General features: G+C 34.3%; 2 protein-coding genes across 2 annotated transcripts; one reads left to right on the top strand and one right to left on the bottom strand.

Annotated features, from left to right (window-relative positions):
• Window positions 1–283: 283 nt before the first annotated feature.
• On the top strand, window positions 284–1,898 carry LOC127807430 (probable WRKY transcription factor 65). Its single transcript, XM_052345268.1, has 3 exons — window positions 284–608; window positions 735–881; window positions 983–1,898. Exons 1-3 carry the CDS (start codon window positions 457–459, stop codon window positions 1,572–1,574), a joined length of 891 nt encoding a protein of 296 aa, XP_052201228.1. The 5' UTR covers window positions 284–456; the 3' UTR covers window positions 1,575–1,898.
• A 6,667-nt stretch (window positions 1,899–8,565) lies between these two features.
• LOC127807431 (ras-related protein RABA1c) lies at window positions 8,566–13,867 on the bottom strand. Its single transcript, XM_052345269.1, has 2 exons — window positions 13,563–13,867; window positions 8,566–9,318 (listed from the first exon to the last, which is right to left on the bottom strand). Exons 1-2 carry the CDS (start codon window positions 13,781–13,783, stop codon window positions 8,883–8,885), a joined length of 657 nt encoding a protein of 218 aa, XP_052201229.1. The 5' UTR covers window positions 13,784–13,867; the 3' UTR covers window positions 8,566–8,882.
• Window positions 13,868–16,662: the final 2,795 nt, after the last annotated feature.

Genomic DNA, 16,662 nt, shown 5'->3' with positions numbered 1-16,662 from the left:
AAATATTATTTTTGTGGAATATATAGGAGGCACAAAGGAGAAGGGCAAGATAGAGGTTTTATAAAGAAAGAGAGGCCATTAATCAAGAGATGGTGCCCCAATCACTTGGGTATAGACTAATCAAAATCAACTTTAAGGGTTGCTTTCACATGGGAATAAAATAAGAAGGGTTTTTTGGATTATGTTTACATTTGCTTGCACGTCCTCTATAAACTATTCCATTGCTCTTCTGTCAACATTAGGACCCATTTAATTTTCAAGCGCCCGCCAGCCAGCCAGCCAACCCAATCTTTCACCATCTTCCATCTCTCTCTCTCTCTCTCTCTCTCTCTCTGAGCCTGCAATATCTCTATCTTTCCCAATTCGCTGATAAAATCAACATATCATCTTCAAACAAGCCCAGTTGTCGACAATTCCAACAGATCCATCTCAGCCTATCGAGTGGCCCGCCAATCCATGGACGGAAGAAGATTCAGCAACCACTCACTTGTAAACCATGAGCCGCCGGAAGACACCGATAATTCGCCGGAGAACAGCGGCGACTCTCCCCGCTCCGCCATGTTCGCCGACGCCAGGCATATGGATTCCACCTCCTCCCCTAAAAGAAGGTACATACGAGGACCACTAGATAGTTCGAATTAAGGTTCCTTAACCTTGATTTTCCAGTTCATTTACTTGCATGAGGTCGTGAAATTCTATATGTTTCTAACGCCACGTTGTGGGCTTTGATTCAGTAAGCGCGGCGCACAGAAAAGGGTGGTGACGGTGCCGATCAGAGATGTCGAAGGGTCTCGGATCAAGGGGGAGAGCGCTCCACCGTCCGATTCGTGGGCTTGGAGGAAGTACGGCCAGAAGCCCATCAAAGGCTCTCCTTACCCCAGGTAATTGAGTAAGACAAGAGTTTTGATTTGGTGTAATGCTGTCCATGATTTGGAGTGGAATCAAGGTCTGATGATTCTGATCAAACCGTTTAATTTGGCAGAGGCTACTACAGATGCAGCAGCTCCAAGGGCTGCCCCGCCAGGAAACAGGTAGAGAGGAGCCGCCTGGAGCCCACCATGATGGTCATCACCTACTCCTCCGAGCACAATCACCCTCTGCCGCCGGCCACCAGAAACCACCACCACCACCAACCCCACCACCACCAAGCTGCTAGTCCTTCTTCCAGCACGGCCGCAGCTGTCGCCACGACGGACAGTGAAATTGCGTGCGCTTCTACAAAAGAGTGTTCTAGAGCGCAAGAGTCCCAGATTTGGGAGGACGAAAAGGCGGAGGCTTTATTTTCCGGTTTGGGAGAAGAGTCGCTTCTGAACACGTACGAGTTCAAGTGGTTCTCCGACCTGGAATCAACGTCATCCACGGCCATGCTCGAGAGCCCGATGATGGCCTCGGGCGCCGGCGACGGGAACAGCGCGGCGGCGATTTTCACGATGGGGGAGGAGGAGGAGTCGCTGTTCGCCGATCTGGGGGAGCTGCCGGAGTGCTCGCTGGTGTTCCAGAGAGGAGCGCTGGAGAGAGTGGAGGAGGAGCACCGCCGGTGCAATCTAGCGCCGTGGTGTGGGACCACCGGCTGATTGACGGACACGTGTCATTGCGTCGATGAGGTTTTCGCATTTGTTTCAACGATGGAGTGCGTATCGTGCGCCTTAAGATAACCCAAATTCAATTTTTTTTTTCCCTTTTAAATTGAATTTAATGTTTTTTTTTGTCTTTGTTTTCCTCTTTTTCCTATTTTTAATTTGCTTAGGTTTTAGAGCAGCGATTATTAACGAATAAAGGTGTTTCATCCTAGGCGCTGTCTTGATATTGATGTAATTATATAACCTCAGGACCGTCGAATTTCCAACGGCTACGATACATTTTATGTACCGACCCTACACAATGCATCGACCTTTTCATGTGTCGCGTTGATATTTTTGTCCCCTTCGATTTGACACCCCCGTTAATTAATATATTCCAATCATCATTTTGTATCAAAAAGTGAAATCGTTACATTTTTAAGATAAAATTACGCATGACCTTATTCTAGTAGATATCAATTTCATACAATTACTGTATCAACAAATTTCCTATACAAAAATGCTTGATTTTCTTCATTTACGTACTCATGAGAAAAAGGGTTAAACCGAATTGTCAAAGTAATTTGATTTGGAGGACATTTATCCTTATTAGCTGGATTGACAAAATAAGTCTTGAAGGGTGTAGTTAATTTGAGAAGCTTTACCATGGCATATTTTGGCTACCATGGTCTATATTTTATATGGGTAGAAAAGAAATATCATTTTTTAATTTTAAATATCAATATTGTATGGCTAAGTCTTTAGTAATCATGTTTTTGGGATGATTAATAAAGATTAACTTTGTTTCTATGAAAATCTTCAAAGTGAGGCATATTTATTCATGTTGGAACTTGTCTTAGTGTTGCATTAGGGCTTATGAGCTTTTGGCTATGATATATAGTTCTTTGTGTTGATGTCTAATTATGAGGGTTTTGTGTTGTTTAATTATTTTTGACCTAATAAGTTGATGGATGTCAAACTTGTATAAGTCTAATTACAAGTTTTTTTTTTTTTGTTAGGGAATGTCTAATTATGAAGGTTTTATGTTTATTTTTTATATCAGTGATGTTTTGTTTGTGCTACAGCTCTTAATATAGATCATTGAATCTAATTCCCACACATTATTTCTTTGTTTTGTATACATATTTTAATTATTAAAAAAATCAATGAAAAGATAGAGATGAACATGGCATTAATTTGTTGCGAGAGAGATGTTTGCCTCCTTTTATCACATATGAAATAAAAGTGTGAACCAACCCACCTATGTTGTACTAAAATGTCGAAATTATGTAGTATTTTTGCAACGTTTTTTATTTAAAAAAAAGTCAAAAAAATCTGAAAATAATGTTTTTAGATAATTTTTATAATTTTAAAAATATTTTGAGGTCATTTTGTAATATTAAAAAATATTAAAAATGTGTTTCCTATTCCGACGACCACATTAGAGAATGAAGCAATTTCGTCTTTGTCCCACAATAATATTAGAGATGGAAATAATTTCATCTCTAATTAAAAATTTTAACCTTCTTCTATTTTTCTTTCTTAATTTTGTGAGAAGTTAAAAGCTCTAAATTCCCTCTATTGATTGTTTCCAAATTTCACTTTAATCATGATGATGAAGCCACTCCATAGACAATTGGGTTGTCACCAAAGTCAATCACATGTGAATAGAGATAAAAATTGGCACCATAGTAGGTGTCAAAGTGACGAGGGTTTCAAGATGTTTTGATGTTTAAGTTAGTTATTGTGCTTGAGAAAAAGAATTATGCTATTTATATAGTTTATAAAATGATTTACAGAAACTATTAAATAACTATTTTGCTCTTATGATAATAATCTAAACTCAAAAGACCCAAAACTATCTCTCTCTTTCTGTCTCTCTCGCTCTTCCTTTCGCAGACATCGTCAGCCCCAACTCTCCGACCACCCGTCTATCCCTCTCCGAACTCCATTGCCCCAGCTTCCGGATCGTGGCTCAACCATTGCCCCAGGCCATGTTAAAGTTGGAGGAAGAAGAGGAAAGCACCCATGAAGCCAGCAGTAGCAGTTGTACTGCAAAAATGGAATATGGAGAGGTCGCCATTAATGTTTTACAGCAACAAGTCTGAAGCTTGGGGTTGTAAACTGAGAATTTTAGGCAATTTGAAGTGACAAAATTATGAACATGGGATTAATAAAGACCAGAATTATGGCAAGTGAATAATCAGATTTTGAACTTGGTTAGTTTTACCATATGAGCATGGGCTTGACTCGTTTCCCAATGTATGATAAAATACTTTGACTCAAAGTTCGAATTTGTTTCAAATAAACTCAACTCTTCAAACTTAGGCATTTTAGTTAGATCTTAACACCTGTCATCAAATCTTGATGTATGATAAGATACTTTATTTTTTAATTATTTTTTCTTTTCATATTTGGACGGGAAGATGCCTTGGTTAGTCTTCCCTTACATTAGGGATTCACATGGAATGTATCGGCGGCAGTAAATTTGAGATTAATATATATTTTGATATTACAAGACTTCATTCAGTTATATATATATATATATATACTTTTTCAAAACTTCATCTAAAATTATTTATTTATATGGCTGGTTTTACTTTTACCCAAAAGAAATTAAAAAAAGAAATTCTTGGCAACGCTAACTTAAATCCTAAACCACTTAATTCAAATGTAACCTCAAATCTGCAGGCTGACTGAAATGAAAAGTCAAACGAACAGAAGAGGGTTGACTTTTAAGCAGGAGTAGCTGGCTTCATTTATGGCAGCACCAATAATTTTGGTGGGTATTTTGATTAAAACATTATTTTATGAAAGTTTCACATGCATGCTTGACATTATTATTTTTATTAAATTTCTTAGCACAAACACTTAGAAGATCAGTTTTCACCAATAAACAAACAAACAGACAAAATGCACAATATTTTATCAGCTAAGTAGTTGGTGAGGAACCTTAAATTATTTATTTAGCAGGAATTTTTTTTGTATTATTAATTACAAACATAATTTAGTTCCAACCCTTCAAATTTTTAATCATTGCTTCAATTATTAAACTTGATTAAAAATCTTAAAATATATATATATATTTTATAACGTGAAAAACTTAAGAGATCTTCGATCACATATAGTATTTGGCCCGAATCATCTCACTCTCTCTAAAACTCACAATCCGTTTTGTTCCTGCCTAAAGTGTATATTGTTAAGTCCAATGATAAGTAAATACGATTTTGATAATAATAAAAATATTTTTATAATATAAATGTATTTTTTTCATACAAAAAATAAATTTATTTTGAATTAAAAGTGGGTACAAAGAGTAGATTTATTTTAAATTAAGGGTGGATTGTTTTTAGACATATTTCCTTATTTTGATCATTTATGTCTCAAAAGTTTATGTTTAAATTTTCATTTCTTGATAAATGCATTTCTTATTTATGCAAAAAATATATTTATTTTGAATTAAAGAAGAATTATTTTTAGACATATTTCTTTTACTTATGTAAAAAGTAAATTTATTTTGAATTAAAAGAGAATTACTTTTAAACATATTTTCTTGTTTTAATCATTTATATATCAAAAGTTTATGTTTGAATTTTCAAAATTTGATTTCTCATGTAAAAAATAAATTTATTTTGAATTAAATGTGAGACATGTTTTTTTATTTTTTGAGAAAGTTTAAACAGTTTTTAAATTTCAAATTTCATATTAACTCTTTCTTTAAGATAAGTATGGAGGTTTAAGGTAGAACAAACTTGATAGAGCATTCAAACAAGAATGAGAATGTTTGAAGTATTAGAAGTGTGCTGGCTGGTGGAATTCTCAACCGTTAGTGACTTATTTGTAATTGTCTCTAGTTATAAATTTGTTATTTTTACTCATTTGTTGTGTGAGGGGATTGTATTTGTTAGTAGTGTGCTAGTGATTCTTGCTTAGGCAAGGAATTGTATGTTAGTTCTAGTTCCAATTAAAAACTAGTGTTGATTCTCTCTAATAAAACCTCAAGTTAAGTCTTGAGATAGAGGATTAGACTATTTAAAGCCGAACCTCTATAAATTTCTCTTGTTCTGTGTAGTTATATGATTTTATTGATTTCAATCCTATTACAATCAACACATATTAAAATCACAAATTTAAGAGTTTTAAAAATAGTTAAAATTATTAATTTTTTAAAAACCCAATTCACCCCTCTTTTAGGTATTTTTCTGGACAACATATACACAAGTTTATCGCGAGTTAAACCCTGAGATCTGGCCCTTATGATAGATATAGGCAATTGCATAGTCTTATATGAGACAAAATCGAACTAATGACCTCAAGATTTCTAAGTTTTCAAATGGATACAGTAGACTGTTTGTGCTACTCCTACGAATTTTTAAAATATAATTATGTTTTAAATAATATAAAGATAAATAGAGGAAATTATAGGTAATAGATCTAACTTAATGAATTTAAAACTTATAATTATTGTTGTGTTGATTAGAGAAAAGAGAGGCATATAAATAGCGTATGGTAAATTATTTATTTATTTTATTTTGGTTTTTAAAAAATCTACAATTCAAACGTCGTGTCAAAGGCATCCCCGTGATTATGGTTCCCCACATGTTACGTGCATGTGCTAACGTATGCAAGTTTGTATTACGTCACTGATGATGATGATTATCGATTCTTAATCCCTTCCTTATCCATAATCACATTGGATTTATAATTCCTTAGGCAAACGCATCCTAATTTATAAAGCACTCTTCTATATATAGTTAGTAGCTTTGCTACAGAGAGAATTAAAATGTCCTTGGCTACCAAGCACTAGTAATTAATAAGCCATGCTTAGTTCAAATTGTGTTTTTGTTTTGTTTTGGCTAAAATTTGATTTCTTAATCTTTGTGGTGATACATGAATTTTACCATAACATATTTTTAAACAAAATAAAACATATTACTTGGTGGAATGTTCATAGACCCCTAATAATTAGATAGTGAGACTATAAAAGATAATAATGAAATTGTTTGAGAGTGACTTAAAAAGTCATTTCAATGTTTAATTCAGATATAGAGTAATAGTAAAAAAGCAAAAAAAATTAAAATCATAGATCAAAATACTTATCTTAGATAAGAGATTCTTTTTTATTTTATAATAGTTTAGAATAATTTTTCGCTTAAAATTAGATATTCTTGTTAGACAATACTTAAAAATAGTTATTGCAAATAATTTCAAAGAGATTAGTTTTTATTCTCTAACTTTTTTTTTTTTTATCAGATTTATTCTCTAACTTTACCTTCATAGATAATGGATTTTTCATTTAATTTGAGAAGAGAATCCTAGTCAAATTAAATAGTTGAATCTTGAATAGAGTTAATTTATCTTTAAATTTGTAGAAGACCCTTCTTTTTGGGCCAAGTCAGGCTCAAATAAGATACTAAAGTGAGGGTGGGCTGATTTGAGATTGAAAGTAACCTGATTAAGCAAACTGAAAACAAGGCTGATTAGATTAAGCAAACCAAGACTAAGGGTAACCTAAATAAATTATACACATTATTTAAATTTGTTAAAATATTTGCCTAGAACTAGTCTGAGGTGAGGAAAGAATCAGAGAAGGATGCGAGCCGGCATCAGCAAACTTCTAAAAGTCCATTAATTACATATTATAACAGTAACTGTCATGTGTATAAGGCGTCTACCCGTTTTGTTTAAATCCTTATAACTCTCGCTCTCTATAGTTTATAAATAGAGAATTGAGAAAGATCTCATTCTAACAACTACTGATTGAGAGAAAGAGTATGCGTTGTGTATGCGAAAGGAAAGTTTGTGTTAGAACATTGTAATCTCCTTTTAGAACAGTTTGTGTATAAGACTGTGAGAGAATGTGCTGCATGTAATTTGTTTTTCTTGTTTTTCATGATAATAAAGCCAAAATACTCATTAGTCTAGATATAAGATCTCTCGAAAGGAGATCTAAACCAAGAAAATTCTTTGTGTCTCGTGTGTGTTTGAATTCTGTGATATTTTTTTGTTTCTTAAATTATGTTTTATTTTGAATGAGTGAGTGTGTAAATCTTAAAGAATATCTTAGATTGTGAAAGCGAGAATTGTAATAACAAAATTTGAACCTCGAGTATCATCATTTAGTTATTTAAAGAACAAAAATAATGAAACCACGGCTAGATAGAATGCAGAATTGATAAAATATGTTAGAACTAAATATAATTAAAAATTTTCAATATATTATATATGTAATGGACCATTATTATGAAATAAAATGTGAATTACATGAAGATTGTTGGTCTTTTACCACTTAATGCGGTCCTTGGTTTGGAACTTGAGGTCACAAATTCTAAAACGTGTTGTTCAGCGATTACCTGGCTGGTAATAACCCATCATAAAGTCTATATATATATATATATATATTCAAAAGCGGGAGATTTAATGATATGCTGACTTAGCCAATGAGCTAAACTTTATTATTATATTAAGAGTGAATGTGTTACGTCCCTGATGACATTTTCTTTTTTTATTTTAAAATAAAAAAGTGATTGGTCTTTTTACATAGGTGGACTGGTCCAGCCGGGTGCCCCATTGTTTAGTTGAATAACAGTTTCAAAACCCAAATCATAGTGGGTCAATTGGTACAATTGACTAGACTGGAATAGAGAATGGCATGCAATTTGATCCTGCCTCCATTGAGACTAGGTCAATGTTATTGATCTTATTCCATGTAAAAGTTGGGCATTTCTCAAATTAATTACGTTATTGTTGTTATATGGTTGCATGACGCGGGCATTCGCATGGGATGGGCCCACATCCCCTTTTAATTTTATTCAATAAAATTTTATGCTACCTAACGTGAATAACATAATAATTTACATAAAAATTAAGATAAACACAACATATCTATACGTTGTTTTATTATTATTATTATGATTGCGACCAAATGAAATTCTTTGAATACTAACCAAAATAACTAACTCATAACTACCACGTTAGTTTGGCAAGACTGCAAAAGCAGGATCCATAAAACAAAGCACTAGTTGATTAGCCACAATTCAATGGAAATCTGGGCTTTTAGCTACCTCTGTCAAACAAACGAAATAAATACAATATAATGTCCCTAAACAAGCTTTTTGGTCCGATAGACAAATGACAATGATGAAAGAATTTAAAATAGAAATAAAAGATAACAGATAACAGATGGTCATCGTCATCTCCTCCTCCTCCTAATTTAGGCATATATTTTTTGAGTTAATTTTACAGAATGATCAGGGTGTACACTAAAACAGATGCAGCAGCAGAACAAAGAGGCCGCATCCCCACCTCAAAGCAATCAGATTCCTAGAACGAGCAGCACCCAGCTCTCTTCATCGCAGTCACGTCTTTCCCCACCTCGATCTTCTCGCCTTTCGAGGGCACGGTGGTGGCAGCCGCGTCTTCGGCGGACTCCATGGCCTTCTTGCTGACAATGTGGTAGATCTGAGTGAGAACTTCGGCGAATGCATTGTCGACGTTGGTGGCTTCAAGAGCCGAGGTTTCCATGAAGAAGAGGGACTCCCTCTCGGCAAATGACTTGCCGTCCTCGGTTGACACTGCCACTAGGTGTCGGAGATCTGACTTGTTCCCGATTAGCATGACTACTATGTTAGGATCGGTGTGATCCCTCAACTCCCTTAGCCACCTCTCCACATTCTCAAATGTGGAGTGTCGGGTAACATCGTACACAAGCAATGCGCCCACAGCGCCTCGGTAGTAGGCACTAGTGATGGCTCGGTACCTGTAAACTCAGAAACAAACACGAAGCTGTCAAAACCTGGAATAAAGGAGTCAGCCAGGTACAATACAATGGCGGCATTTTTATGAACCTTATTTTTGTTCAACCAACGACAACCGACAAGCAACAAGCAACCGTTTTTTCACATGTTGACCATACAAATTGCCTTTTTTTCACAACTCAACTTCGAAGCTTATGATGAGGGAAGCAAGCGACACCATTTGCAACTAGAAACTAAATGAATCCTGCCAAAATAACATGTACAGTTTGGGAAACGGAGCTCAGCGTTTGTGCAAACAACATAGCTAGTTGGTCATTAATACAAATGAAGACTTTGCAACAAAGGTACCACAAGCAAGAGCGTGCAAGTCAAATAAAAGAAGTTCAACAGAGTACTAGGGCTAAAAAAAACACCCATGACCACAATATATCACTGCACCAAAAAGCCAATCAAACTTCAATACTTAGCAGCAAAATAATACACCTTTATTTTTTAGGGCAAGTTCAAAAGATAATACAACAACCACAGAAGCATCATAGCATGATTAAGTTACATCTTTCACACTTCACCTTTCCGTGTTCCTTTCAAGAAATTCGAAGTTAACATGGAAAAGAGAGAGAACCCATTGAAGATAACATGCAAGAAATTAGCATGGTTTGGACATACGTGAGTAGAAGAGAAGACCAAAGGATACATCCCCCAGAGAAAGTGGATGAAATAGAGGAAATTTGTAGCAGAAGAGGTAAAAGGAGACCAAAGAAAAGGTTGAGAACTCTTGAACATGGCATATGATATAATGTTCTTGTAAAAGATGTGGCCATAAATAGAGATGGCTGGAGGCTTAGAATTTATGTAGCGACTTCACTTAATGAGACCAAGGAGCCTTGGGATCGTGATTGTAAAATATAGGGTTTTCAAAAGGATTGACCAATAGACATCATCAATGTGAAACAATGCTACACTAAGAATTATTGGGGTTGAAGTGGTACATTAAGCAAAATGTAAAACAAAAAGTTCAAGGATGCCTCAGAGATATATGATGTCAGATTTGTCCAATTAACACCACCACCACCTCACAGGTACCACACAAAGAAGGTTGCTAGTAAAAATTATAGTAACTCATGAAAACAGTTTAAGCAGTGACACTTCCGCTTTAACTCTCTTCGAAATAATCTCAGTAGTGAAGAAGTATCCCTTCCATGAACAGATAGCATATCCAATATACATGCACCACTCATGAATTAACAATGATTAATCAGCTCCTACCACTGTTTCCACAATATTGGCTTTAGGATGCTTCCACAAGAACACAGAGGCACTATAGGTTCGTTCTTCTTGCACCCATAATCATGAGATCATCCAAAATCAAGAAACATAACAATGCCCTGATGGTAAGCCTTCAGGTGACTAATGACCTATATTACATCACCATCGTACAACTTATTCACATTACTTTCCCCCAGAATCACTGTAATAGCACTGATAGCCACTCTGTCTGAGGGCATCCACCACTTCACTTGTCAGTATATAACTTCCACCACAAACCGAAACTGCTGCTACTCTACCCTGAAGAGTTACATAAGTTTAGAAACAACAACAGGGATTGGAAGATGGTAGACAGACACTTCTCTGACAATCAAACTGGTGGCATTTGGAGAAGTATTTGTGTCGTCTTTCCTCTTTATACATATATTTGATTTTGCCTTTTTTCTTGTGGGTTTTATACAAAATATACCATGACTCCAAAACATAGTAACAGGCAACATCAACACCTGTCATGGGCTTCACCTTTGGCAACTCAATCCCCCCAACCCCCATATTAGAAAACAAAATGAACTATTTATTTTAACGGAATCTCCAGGAGTAGTAAAATTTATTCAAACGTTAAGTTTCTTCTTTTAAAGCATCCAATGCCCCAAAACAACATCATCATTAACAACAACAGTTTCCTTTTCATCTCCTACCAGCCAATTGATCAAAAACAAATTGGTAGGACCAGCAGACCATGTCCATGGGATTACTTTAGGATGAGGTAGAAGAAATAATAGAGAAGAGACAGAGCATATATGACCAGACAAGAGGGTTAATAAAATTCGTCTTAATTCTGAAAAACAACAGACTAAATAAGAAGCTTCTCTTTCAAGAGAGTGCATAAACAGAATAATGAGTAATGTATGATCAGTGCACATCAATGATCAATCAACTGAATGGATCCACAAGATAACTACATTACTGAACCGCTACTAATCTTATTCAAAACTTTTAATTTTGCCATTACTATAATCAAATATTCAGGTGCAGTTAAAAAGAATGCAAAAGTTGACAGAAAACAATTTTTGAGCAACACCACCAAAGCAAGCATAAGCATTTACCAACACAAGCTCCAGTCCAGCGTGAAGGAATCAATTAAAGCCATTGAATCAACCTTAAATGTGTTTCAACAAAATAATACTCATTTTCCCACCTCGATTGGCCCATGTTATCTATAACAGTCATATTCAATGCGGGATTTGTTTCAAACTATGTCCCCCATAAGACTGATCAGCTTTTTCATTTGGAGTGTATCAATAGTGTAAAGTTCATAAAAAGAACACTAGGCAGATGTTACAAGTGAAAGTTATAGCAAAAGTATTGATATAATTAATTTGTATATCCTTCTCAAATCATAAAATAAAACCTCAAAGCATACTGTATATACCAAAAGCCAGTGGCAGTATACCATCTTGAAAACAGCTCCTCCACCAACAGCTTTGTTTATCATTGATAGGCACCACCAGCCTCATTTCTCATTATGACACTGATATCATTTTTTCTAAGTGAAATAATACAAATAACTTAAACTTCAAATTTTCTTATTCTTCCAAAAAAGTAAGGATGTATGAATAGTTTCAATTAGTCCAAGCAATAATAGGATTCTATTATTATTTGAGAAATAAATAACAAAACATTAGCCAATTACCATACGCCTGAGCACTCACCACTCTACAACAGCCCACATTACCATTGCCTTTAATAAATACTTAACAACTCACCATCACCATGACACCTGACCTCATCATAAACTTAACTGAAGGTTGAAGAAAATATGGCACGGTAACTTTCCATTTGTGAGGTTCGGGTTATATGTATCCCATCATGTAGGATATTCCAACTTTGGGACTGAGCTTAAGAGTTACGACATCAAACACTCATAATATGAACCAGATAATCTATTTCAATCAATCCATTAAAACAATGTTCACAACAAGGAATCAAAATAGTAAGAAACAGCAAGATTTAACCTTATACAGTTGATAACAAAAAGAAATGTAATGCTTATGACCTGAATCTTTGTAATTGACTATATATTTTTATCATTTCTTTGGCCTCCCCCATTTTCCACTCTTGATAAGATGTCACACTTTCAAATACATCTGGTTAGATACACGAGATCTCAAACTCAAAATCATTTTAGATGTTGGGAGATTCTGTGGTTTCACTAAGTTGAAATTTAGTACAGGAAACAGGCAAAATCATGTAGCAGCAGGACTTTTGGCGTAACGGCCTAAGAGATGAAAGGAAAACACGATCACAAGAAACATGACACAAGGTATAAGGTACACAGTTTCAAAGAAATCCAGTGAAGATTCCATTTTTTCAAAGATCACAAAATCCACAGAGAAGCAGGAATACAGTAAGAACTCAGAACGATCACTTCCGTGAGTAATGGTACCTTTTCAGAGCAACATTACAGCAATTCAGAAGCCAAACTTTTAACATCTAACCTCATATTGTTAACTAGTGAGAGAAACTAGTGAAAATTCGAACAGGCTGCAAATGAAGCCGTGGAGCACGAAGATCCAAGAATCCATAGAACAAATCTAAACTCGATCCAACTCCAAGCAAGATTACCACAATTCCGTATTAAAGTATGTTTTCTAACAATTCCCAAATAATAATGCCAACAAAGGGTCCCAGATGAACAAAGTAATTTCATCAGATCAAAAATCAGATGAGATTAGTACTGCGTCCGAAAGTTTTTAGATCTCTGCATGCTAAAATCTATCTCTGGATCCTAATTGAAACTCCCAATCAGAAACAATGAACCCGCATTCAGATCTTCTGAAATAGAGTCTATGAACTAGATGAAACCCAGATCACAGAACCCACAAAAAATGCAACAAAAGCAACCAAGAAAGTATGCGTAGATCATAGTGTAGATGCAAAACCCAGATCAGAAAATGGAGGGAATGGGTAAAGAAATTACCTTTCTTGACCAGCAGTGTCCCAAATCTGAGCCTTGATGACCTTGCCATCGACATTCAAGCTTCTGGTTGCGAACTCAACGCCAATTGTGGACTTGGATTCAAGGCTGAACTCATTTCTAGTGAATCTTGAAAGCAAATTGGACTTGCCAACACCTGAGTCTCCGATCAGAACCACCTTGAAGAGGTAATCATAGTCATCCTCAGCTCTGTATCCAGCCATCACTCTTAACACGGTTACCTCTCTCTCCCTCTCTCTCCCCTCAAGATGTATGTATAAAATGAAGTTAATGAACTCTTATATATATATATATATATATATTCTAGGAAAAACGTTATAATGCGCCAGGAGAGATGGGTTTTGCTTCTCCCCTCTCTCTCTCTCTCGTTGAATGTGAAAGTGAAACTTGCTTTCGGCCTCTTGACCAATTGTTGAGTTGGAAGTGGGACGACCCTTGTCTGCCTTGCTGTCCACCAAAATCCGTGTGAATTTGGGCATTATCTTTCCCAATCAAACAAAGTTTTCAAAATAAATTCTCAAATCAGTTGATTTGATAAAATACCTTAAATTCAAATATCTCTGTAAAATTACCTACTTTACTTTCTCTCCTTCATTTTGTGAGGTGATAAGGTAATTTGGGCATTTGAAATGGTCACCGAAATCGAGTAGTTGAACTTGATCTTCTTTTTGAAAAACTGTTAAATTTGTTTTCCTAATCAACCTTGGCGTCAATTCGAATCCACGGCAAATATTATGCTCAAAATTTATTGTTTTGTTAAGCTAATTAACATGGAGAGTTATAAATTATTCAAATCATACTCATGAACGACATTTTCTCCTTACAAACAAACAACATCTGCTCCTCCTTCGCATGAAGGGAGCTAAATACTTTAACATTGTTATGATTGATGGAATATCAATGAAGAGGTAAGAGAAAGACCGAGAATGGTGGAAAACTAACTAAACATATCATCAGTTACTTGAGACAAACGAAGGATATTCGTAGACATTGAAGTGGGACTTGCATGTGAGGGATCATAAAGGTTGCGGTTGCTTTCTGTCTGTCTACGACTTTGGATTTAGAAATTTTAAGGAAAGGTGGTGGAGAACAATTCATGTTTTTTCAAAAAGTTATTTTACAAAAAATGATAAAATCATAGAGTATGTACAAAAAAAAATTTATAAATGAAAAACTGCAAAATGGAATTGCAATACTACCCGTTACTCAAACTCAAAGTTCCTTTCCAATGTTTTCTCAATATCAAGTGCAGTTATATTAGTAAAAAATTGAACTTTACATAAAAAATCCTATCACCCCTTAACTTTAAATTTGACATTTTAAATATTTAAATTTTATAATAAACACTTATTAACTACCTAATTATCTACTCAATATTAAACGTATAATAGATGCGTCATTAAACACGTAAAAATAAAACAGCAAAACATCAAGCCTAACAACCGCTTGATTACAAACTCACAAATAAATAGGTTGTGGCCGTCGATTGGAGCAAAGACAATAAGAAATGGTGGATCGGTCGCGAGTTGCCGACTGAAATAAAGAATAAAAGGAAAGATGGATCGTTCGCGACTTGTGGGCTATCGGTTGGAGCAAAAAAGATAGAAATGGTGGGTCAATCACGGATCGTCAGTTGGAGCAAAGAGGAAGATGAATGGTAAATCGATTGTGAGTATCTAACCAAGAAAGATAGATCAGTTACGACTCACGAGTTACGACTCACAAGTCACTCATCATAGCAAAGATGAAGTGTCGAGATGGTAATGGCCAATGAGAAGCTCAATTATTTCATTTTGGTTAACAAGAGATGAGAGACGAGAATAAACGCTTTATTATGTAAATGACTCAAAATTGAGTCTGTTAAAACTAGTATTAGCCATTAGAGACTACAGCTTCGACGACTATCTCCTAACAACTAACATAACTATAACTAACTCCTTTCCTTAATGTTATCAATCACTTCTATGAATACGAATAGAGTGGGCAATAGAGGGATGAAGAAAAACTATCGTGTATCATATTCTCAAAAGTGTATAGCATTGGGATTGAGAGACAGAAAAGAGTTGTGAGTGCTAGGAGCTAAGGGAAATTAAGCTTGTACTCAGAGAGTTCTTGAGAGATACAAAGTGTTTTTCTTGTACATTTGTATTCTATAATTCACCCAGTTGCACACGGAATTTGTACACATAAATCCGGTGTTCTTATTATACATGAGTGCTTTTATTCTTTATTATATTTTCTATATTTTCACCTTCTTGGTTTTGTATTCTTTCCGTTCATCAAGCTATTGGATACCAAAGAGTCAACACGATCAAAAGTAAAGGAGAAGGTAGAAGGAAGGATTAATTTGGTTGGTTATTATTATGTTCTTCCTTTCATTTATTTTTCTTCTTTTTAGTTTATCTCATATATAACTCACGCATTATTTCAAATTAGATTAAGTAGTCAATAGGTATAAATTATAAAGAAAGTATTCAATGTGTTAGATTTGAATTTCAAGGGAGTGATAGATTTTTCATATAAAATTTAGCCAGAAAAATATCGGTTTAACCTTTTAAAATTTACTGATAATACTGTTACAATATATAAATATTAAGGATATCATTAAATATTAACTTTGGTTAACAAACAAATAATTTTTATAGTACAATATTATAATTTCTAAATTTAATTTTCAATAATGTTATAATATTGGTAAAATAAAAATGTTAATATTAGAAATATTAATGAATAGTAAATTGATTAATAATAAAGAGTTAAAACTCAAAGTATCAGTAACAACAATATTATATTATAAGACTTTGAAATTTAAACAACATAATAAAAATTATTATTAATATCTCTAATGACTATCATCAATATTTGTGATATTATTATAATATTGTATTGATAATATTGTTTTTATGATATCATTCAAGTTTATTCATATTTTTAAACTAATAGTACAACTAATAAATTATTAACATTAAAAAAATTATTATATATATAAAAGTACAATATTATCAATATCATAAACATTTTATCAATAATATTAAACAATTGAACATGTATTTCAAATTTTATATGAAAATGGAAAACAAGA

This window comes from Diospyros lotus, chromosome 8, assembly GCF_014633365.1.
Source record: "Diospyros lotus cultivar Yz01 chromosome 8, ASM1463336v1, whole genome shotgun sequence".
Classification (NCBI taxonomy): Eukaryota; Viridiplantae; Streptophyta; class Magnoliopsida; order Ericales; family Ebenaceae; genus Diospyros; species Diospyros lotus.
This window is presented reverse-complemented; position numbering and strand designations above follow the sequence as displayed.

Coding starts and splice junctions, on each gene's coding strand:
- LOC127807430 (XM_052345268.1), top strand. CDS start 457: ATGGACGGAAGAAGATTCAGCAACCACTCACTTGTAAACCATGAGCCG. Junction 609..734: donor ACCTCCTCCCCTAAAAGAAG/GTACATACGAGG, acceptor GCTTTGATTCAG/TAAGCGCGGCGCACAGAAAA. Junction 882..982: donor AAAGGCTCTCCTTACCCCAG/GTAATTGAGTAA, acceptor TTAATTTGGCAG/AGGCTACTACAGATGCAGCA.
- LOC127807431 (XM_052345269.1), bottom strand. CDS start 13,783: ATGGCTGGATACAGAGCTGAGGATGACTATGATTACCTCTTCAAGGTG. Junction 9,319..13,562: donor GACACTGCTGGTCAAGAAAG/GTAATTTCTTTA, acceptor CTGAGTTTACAG/GTACCGAGCCATCACTAGTG.